Here is an 8,832-nt window from a genome sequence, read left to right on the forward strand (position 1 = left end):
TTCCCGCCGCGGCCTGACCCGGCTCCGCCTGGCTCCACTCACTACAGCGGCCCGGCCCAGCTCCGGCGTCCGCCTCTCGCCACCGCGGCCTGCACCGGCCCCGCCTGGCTCCGTATGCCACCGCGGCCCGGCCCGCAGGGCCCGCACACCACCGAGGCCCAGCTCGGCCCTGCTCGGCCCCGCCCGGCCCCGCCCGGCCCCGCTCGCCACCGGCGCAGCCCGGCCCGGCTCCGGCGTCCGCCGCTGCAGCCCGACCTGGCTCAGCCCCACCGAGCGGGGCTAGATGCCTCGTTTCCGCCTATCCAAGGAGGGAATCCTCTACAGGTAGCTGGGATCTCCGTGTATCTTTCACAGACGAATCCTCTCTGTTACTTTCCCTCCAAATCGATGTCCAGACACCTCCGGACCAGCAAAAATCCCGAAACAATCTGGTCCCAAAGAGTCTCCAACGCCGCCCAGCCGATTCCCTGCAGAAGACCCTAACAGGGATGTTCACTCAGCCGCCATCTTGCCCTTCTCCTCCACTCACTTTAATCAGATGGAGTATAGATCTTAGGTTTGTCAATTACTAAAATGAATAGCTTTTCCTTAGTCCTTTCATTATTCATGCCAGAATGTCCACATTTCAGTATGTACCAATAAGCTATTGCTATATTAGTTCTGCATAACAAATACCCAAAATTTCATGGCTTACAGCAACATTGATTTCTCACTTATGATTCTGTGATGTTGCTGGGATTTGCATAATCTAGGGTAGGTTTTACTGATTTGGGGTCCAAGGTGCAGGTGGTATTCAGGTGTGCTCTGTATGTCTTTCCTTTTCCTTAAATCAACACCTAGAACATAAGGCATCTTCTTTTATGGCAAAAGCTGGGTCACAAGAGAGCGGCAATCCTTACTAGACAAACACATTTCAAACTTCTTCTTGTGTTACGTGTACTAACATGCCATTTGCCAAAGTAAGTCACATCACCAAGCCATCTTGTCAAAGGGCCAGGAAGTATACTCTGTCAACCATGAAACCAATGTAAAGGTGTAGTTATATTAGAGAGGAGTTAAAAATTAGAATCAATGACACATTCTACCATACTGCATTTAGTTATATTAAGAAATGCATCTCTACTTATATAAAGAAATGCATCTCTTCTCTATAGCTATCTTTCTGTATCTCTATCTTACTGGGATTCCAGGTTTTTTGTTTCTTTTAAGATTTAGTTTATTTGTTCCCACCCCCGCCCCCCAATGTTTGCGCTTTCTCTCTGCTTTTTGGGTCTGTTCATTGTATGCTCATCTTCTTTTTAGGAGGCGCCAGGAACCAAACCAGGACTATCCCATGTGATAAAGAGGCACCTAATTGCTTGAGCCACCTCCATTCCCTTCTTGTTGTGTCTCTCATTGTGTTTCCTCATTGTGTCTCTTCGTTGCATCATCTCGTTGCATCATTTTGTTGCATCAACTCACTGCGCCAGTCCATCACATCAGCTTGTTGTTTTGCTCATCTTCTTTAGAAGGCACCAGGAACCAAACCCAGGATGTCCCATGTGGTAGGTGGGCTGCTTGAGCCACACCTGCTTCCCTTCAAGCTTCTTGAGAGCAGAGGCCATGTGTGATTTATTCACCAGTGTATATGTATAGCAGAGTGCTTGGTACAAATTACGTGCTCAAAAGTAGTTGTTGAATAAATAAATAAATGCAATGATTCTCGAATAATAGCATATATTAGAATGACTTGGAGAACTTCTAAAAACAGATTTCTGGGCTTCCTTCTCAGAATTTCTGATATAACAGCCTTGGGCAGACACAAGAATTAGTATTCCTAACAAATTCCTAGGTGTCACTAATATTGCTGGCCCAGAGACCATATTTTAGAATTGATGGGTGAATGTAATTTAGTCATGTTTTGATTAAAACACTTGTCTCTGTTTTCTAGACCAGGTGGTCCTGGATAAATAAGATAAAATAGATAAGAAAATAAAATCAGAAAGAATGCAGATAAAGTCATCAGATCAAGTCTCAAGAAATCTGGAAACAACTGAAAATACAGGATGAAACCAAAGGAATGAAGTTTGAATTGAATAGGAACAGAGAGGAATAAAGTGGAAATAAGGAGATAAGGACTAAGTTAGAGGCCAATGGTTCAAAAATGGCCTGGACTGCAGTTTGGATTCAGTTATTTAGAGCATAGGGACCTTAGTTTAGTCACAGTGAACATTTGTCTGGGTTCCTACCTGCTCTGATTGATTGGTTCCTGTGGTAATGATTTGAATCTAACCTGGGCCTAAGGTTCATTGAGGATTAATAGGTACAGATAATGTCCACTGAAGAATGATTTTCTTATTGGTAAATCTGTTACAATTTTGCACACCTGTAATAAACTTCTTTTTTTAAATAAAAAATAATTTATAATAGTGAGCAGCCCTACAATTCCACCTGTCAATTTTGAGGAGTTCCCATTATATTTTGGTGCATAAGTTTCTCCCCTTTTCTACTTCATTTTTATTTGGAACCTAAGTCAAAATCTAAGGATAGTTTTGGTAACTTTAATTTTGTCATAACGGTTGTTTTAAGTAAGTAACCTGGATCTTCATCTGGTTCCATTAGCTCAGTCTTTCTTGACCTCTGTTATTTAACACAGCTAACCACCACACATGTGTCCTTCTCCCACCAACCCCAGATTCTTTCATGGATTCTGTGATATTCGTATTAGATATTGATACTAAAAAATTGATAGTGTATCATGACTCTTTGGGAGCAAGAAGTGTAGATGTCTCTTGCCTCTGGGAAAAACCATGAGTTTGCTAACTTCTCTTTCCTTTGTCTCTCTCACTTTTTCCTTCTTTAAGTGCTTCATACCTGTTTGATATCCCTAGAAACCTAGGGCTTTCTACTGCCTCATTCTGCTCAGATCATCTCATTGCTATAAAACCTCATGTCAAAGAGAGAGGTGCATTCTTGACTCCAATAAGATAACTTAAAAGGAAATCCAAGCATTTGGTATGACACAGGAGATAAACAACTTTGTAAAAGTTTGGGATCAGAAGGGATCTCTTATGAGATAAAAAGGGAAAGAAGAGAAAGAAGAGAATTTTATTGGAAGAAGGAAGTTAGATGTGAGAGGAAGAGTCCTGATAGAGCAGTCAGGGAACTCTGAAAGATCGTTGATCAGGAAGATAAAATAAAGAAACTTGCCGCTTCTTAGGCAGCCAAGGGAATACATGTATTTAGCATTATTATTGAAATTACCTTCTACTGTTCACTGAACTCTTATGTGTCAGATCTTTATATTATCTTGTTTAATTCTCATAAAATATCACTTTATAATTTTAGAAAATGAGGCTTAGAGGAATTCAGTAACTTGACCAAGTTAATTAGTAAGTAGTAATGATAATAATCAAACACAAATCTCTCTGAGTCCACCTTCTATATTATTGACCACTGCATTTACTTTTACAATGATTAGTATTAAAAGGAGACTGAAAAGAAAAGAAGAGAATTGGGTGATTTTCCCCTAATCTGTGTAGCAGCATGATACTGTACTAAAAGGCTGTGCTCAGTAGCTAAGATATATGTGCTTAAAGCTACGTGGAAATGAGAGAAATTACTAAGGTCTATTTTTAAGCTAAATATTCTAAATAACTACTTTTGCTCTATGTATCTATAATTTCTGACCTATGTATTTATTCTTATCACTTATTGTCAAGTACTTTTTGTGTTGCACTAGGCAAAGCAGTTTTGAAAATGTTGGAGAAGCTTATTAAAGGAATGTCTTAGAGAAAACTTCAGAGCTTGAAGGAAATGTAGAGATCATTTTAGATCAAGTTCTTCATATTGCAAAGAAAGATAATGATGTCTAATTAGGTTAAGGTGATTGTCCAGATTACAAGCTATGGAGTAACTGAGCTGAGACCTGAGCTCTGTCCTCTGTTCAGGATTCTTTACACTAAAACTAGAGCTGCCTTGGTTCAGGAGAAGAGAGGAAGAGCCCTGAGCCTGATGCAATATAGCAACAAACAAAAGTGCTAGTTCTCAAATGATTACAGTGAAGGAAGAGGAGCAGCTATGCTGGATCTGAGTCAAAAAGTTGGATGGATTTTAAATAATAAATTTATTGTACTTGATAGGAGAGGGCAACAATTATTTGGACAAATGGCTTACAAGAACTCTTTTTTTTCCTAGTGCAATATTTTATAAGGACTTAGAGTAAGTGCAAAATTACATCATTGGATTCTTTTAGTGCATAATTTCTAATACATTTTCCTAAAGCATCTTGGATTTTGAAGGTATCTTCTTGCTTTCATCATTTTTCTAATTAGAGACACACACAAACATTGTGGGTGAGCTCATCATTTATCTAATAAAATTTTACCTAATGATGTCCTTGCCAAACAGCTTGGTTTTCAAGATAATCCTCAGCCTGGCTTAAGCCCATCTTTCTAGTCATATTTTTCACTATTTCCCTCCATAAAATCTATGATCAAGCCAAAAAGGACACCTTTTGATTTTTTTGCTTATGCCTATTTTCCCTATTCTATTCATCTGCTCATGGTGTTCCTACTAAATACAATGTCCACTTCCCTCACCAATGGTCCACACGCAATACAATCTTACCTATCATTTACAGCCCAGATAAAAACCATTTCCTGCACCGAGCTTTTGTTTTCTTTAACCAGCAGTGATCCTTTCTGAAATAAGTTTTCATCGAATTTTTTGTAGTAGGCTCGGGTGGAATTGTCTGTCCAACCCCACATTCAAATGATTGTGGTGCTGGGAATTGGGGAAAATGCTTTTGAAGAAGATATGAAAAACTGAGGCTCTTTCTGTTTTTGACCTTAGGAACAGCTGATTTCCTGTTATTACAGATATATTAAATCAGTATTATACCATCCTGGATGGATTTTCATTGAAAAAGAATTTCCTGGAGCTAACTATAATTAAATGCCTTAATCATTTTTCTGTATGGCAGGGTTAAGTCATTTCAAAAATATCCCATTTTATTTTATTTTATTTTTTTCATTTTTTTGTCTTTGTTTTTTTAATGTTACATTCAAATTCCCATTTTATTTTATTTTATTTATTTTATTTTTTTATTTTTTTATTTGCTTCACAGTGGTTTAATATGAACAGAAGTTGAATATGACATTGTCTGACAGAAGAATGAACAGTTTGCTGAATAAAAGCCCCAAGTCAGGATATATACACAGCAGAAATGGGGCCTCAGATGCTCAGCACTTGTGCACAATGAAAAAAGGAATCTTGAAACAAAAAAATGTCTATAATAGAGAATACAAATCAAAAAGGCAGCAACAACGTCAATATTGGCGAGGTGGGAAAGGAAGCAGAGACTCTCTCTAAGGACTGCTCAGCCCCTGGCACGGGCTCGGCAGCTGGAGAACTGATGTCTCAGGAAACTTCAACATTTAGATGGGTTCCAAATTCCATGTCAAAAATTCACTCCTAATCCCCTTGATCAGGGTCATGTCAAAATCAACAATCCTTTCCCCCAAGGCCCTATATGGAGAATTCCAATCTTTCCATGATAGGGGTCTAAGCAGAGTTCATGCCTTTTACCTGACACCAGAGTTAACTTGCTCCCATACTACCACTTGGGATAGATACTGGGCCCCAGCAAATAAATCTCTCAGAGAGAAGCTCAGGAAAATTGCCAGCCTAAAGACACTGCTTCAGACTCTATGATTTAGGAAACCCATTCCCAGTTGCTGACCCTAGGTCAACTTCTAGGGAGAATGCTGGAGTTCTGCAGGAGACAAGGACAGGCAGTTCAGTAACCCTGTGACCAAGCCAGGGGCGGCAGCAACATCTCTTACCCCTGATCCCCAATCATCAGCTCAAAGTGCTTAGAAGTCAGTGACTGTGTTGTTTGTTCATGTGTTTCTGCCCTGTAGCAGCACTAAATGGGATGGAGGGCGGGAAGGGAGAATGGAAGAGAGAGAATGGTAATACCCTTCCCTACCACTGGGAGGTACCCAGGAAATGATCCACTCCCACTCTTCAGGGAGTTACCTGGCAGTGGTGACTTACCCCCATCCCTCAAGCCACCAAACCTGCAAAGCTAATCCAAAAAGGAGCAAGACCTTGGGGACAGAGAATTGCTGGACCATGATAATTCACCTACTAGAGAGTAAGAACAGGCAGCCAGAGTGGGGATCCACTAAGGGAGAGGGGCTAGGCAACAGGAGCTCCCCTACTGTCCTATGGCTTTCTTCTGACCCTGAAGCAGCCATGATGATGGGTTCAGAAAACTCATACACCATGCTCTATTCAATGGGCTGCTTGGACTCTAGGAGGATTATGCCATCAAAAGCAACAAGAGAGAGAGAAAACAGCAAAAAAAAAGTGTTGAGAAAACTGGGAGCAGGCCTAGAGAAAACAAGGAGAGCTTTTGGGTCTCTACCAAATTCCCCAAAGGGAAAAAAATTCATGCAGGTAGGAAAGGCAGGGTTTTTCCCTGCTCAGTGTTCCTGGTTAAACCTAAGTGTAAGAAAAATCCCCTGGACTTGCAGCATCAATGTGTACAAGTGCCTCACTAGCACAAGACACCCCCCTGCCAAGGTTAGCCTTCTGGCATGGGCAAATGCCCAAGAAATTGCCTTCCAGTCCAATCCCCCCACCCCAACCCCCAACCCCAAGCAAATGGGCATCTGCCTGTGGTTTCCCACTTCTCAGAGAAGAGGATCCTAGCAGAGTGCCCATGATGTACTCAGGTACCAAGCAGTACTATGCCAGATATTCTATCAGGCCAGGGGATGGACAGCCATCTTCAGATCAAAGAGAGAGAGAGGCTTAGTGTAAAAACCAATGTCATTTTAGCAGGAAGGTAGAGGACAAGTGGTGAGAGGGCCTCCTACTGGCGCACCTTCCCAGGGACATAGTTCCTGTCAGTTGCCTCCTCCTGCAGGAACATGTGTAGGCAGCGTTCGTTCTGAGCCAGTGGGTGCCCAGCAATTTTGTTAATAAACTGTTCGAGACCCTGCCTCCTTTCTTCAATGAAGGATTCCTCAAAGATCCCTTCGTCCCCTCGGAAAGGGAGCTGCCGCTTCAAGGCTTTCCCAGGCAGTGGCGGTACTACAATCTTACTATCTCGCTCAAGCTCATTTTTTAGCCACTCAAAATCACTGTAGCGCCGCCGCACACAAGACTCCTTCAGCTTGAAGATAGGTAGGTTTGTCCGCATGCGAACCTCATAGGTGGTGAAGCGCGCGCGGCCCACGCCCACCGTCTGTGGATTAAAAATGTCGATCTCCAGGAAGTTACTTGGCGGCCCGTAAGCGCCGGTCAGGTCCTGCGGCTTCGAGTTAAGGCGCCGAGTGTCAGCTACTGCAGTGTCCGACATCTTTCCGAAAGAGAGACTGGGACCCAAATTCCCATTTTATTTTAATGTTACCATTTAAATTGGAAATAATTTTCTGTGTAAATTTTACAACAAAGACTAAATTTATCCATTAGTTTACTATTAGAGGTTAAGATTTCTAGTACTGTCATTTTTCTTTTGTGTTTACTATTTCCTGTGAACAAAAAGTACCAATTATCTTGAGTCAAATTTTTCAGATCTACCTATTACAAGATTTTTTGATATTTCCATAAATGTTTAGCTGTCAGTAAATCTTAAATGCATAGCTTTAGTCATCAGTTTTATTTTGTAGGAATTATTACCACCAAAAGGATTCATTATGGGTTGGCTAAATAATTGATAACTGTTATCTAATTCTCGACACAAAAAGCAATGAGAATCAGTAGGTTTGAAGTTGTAGAATCTAGGACATCATGGGGACTGAATACTGGGGTCAAAATATTCTGCTTTTGTGTATAAATGGAGTTTTAAAAATTAACTTGTTTTATTTATTTATTTATTTACTTACTTATTTAATTAGAGAACTTAGTATAGAAAACAATCATGCATATCATACAGAATTCCCATGTATTGTCCTCCTACCATCACCTTGCATTGTTGTGGAACATTTGTTACAAATGGTGAAAGAACATCATCAAAATATTACTGCTAACTATAGTCTCTAAGTTACATTTGGTGTATTTTTTCCCACTACCCACCCTATTATTAACTCCATGTATTGCCAAAGTATATTTGTTATAGTTTATGAGAGAAGGTTCTCATATTTGTACTGGTAACCACAGTCCTTCATTCACCATAGGATTCACTGTTTTATATACTCCCATGCTATATACAATCCATCCAAAGTGTACACCCAGTGGCTCTTAGTTTTACCAGAGTTGTGCTATCATTGCCTCACTCAATTTTAGAACATTTTCATTACTCCAAAAGGAAAAACCTCATACTCTCTTATACTCCCCTGTTGTTGACCCTTAGAACTTATTTACCATCTTCTTAGCCACTGCTGCAAAAAATTTTACAATATTACAGTTAACTACAGTTCATAAGTTACAGGAGTTGTATATCCCCCTTATATCACCATATTTTTTAACACCTTGTAGAACATTCTTCTATTTGTTCTATTAAACACAATCCTCATCCACCACCATGTTATACAGTCCTTAGATTATCCTCTAGCTTCTTTTCAATTGACATTTAGACCCTAGACTACCTCACTCAGACACAATCACATTTATGAATCAGCAGTGCTAGTTATAATCACTGTAATGTGCTACCATCAATTCTATTCAATTCCAGACATTTATAATCAATCATTTAAAATTCTATATACATTAAGCATCAGCTCCCCCTGCTCAGCACACAGTCTTTCTCCTAATAACCTACACTCTAGAGTTTACCTCCATGAGATTACTCATCATATTTAGCTCACTTTAATGAGGCCATACAATATTTGTCCTTTTTGT

The 8,832-nt window shown here is 40.4% G+C and overlaps 1 protein-coding gene across 1 annotated transcript; it reads right to left on the reverse strand.

Annotated features, from left to right (window-relative positions):
• Nucleotides 1–6,801: 6,801 nt before the first annotated feature.
• On the reverse strand, nt 6,802–7,369 carry LOC101415325 (sorting nexin-12). Its single transcript, XM_004483309.4, has one exon. It carries the CDS (start codon nt 7,349–7,351, stop codon nt 6,863–6,865), a length of 489 nt encoding a protein of 162 aa, XP_004483366.1. The 5' UTR covers nt 7,352–7,369; the 3' UTR covers nt 6,802–6,862.
• Between the last annotated feature and the right edge of the window lie 1,463 nt (nt 7,370–8,832).

Source organism: Dasypus novemcinctus, chromosome 5, assembly GCF_030445035.2.
Source record: "Dasypus novemcinctus isolate mDasNov1 chromosome 5, mDasNov1.1.hap2, whole genome shotgun sequence".
NCBI classification, from domain to species: domain Eukaryota; kingdom Metazoa; phylum Chordata; class Mammalia; order Cingulata; family Dasypodidae; genus Dasypus; species Dasypus novemcinctus.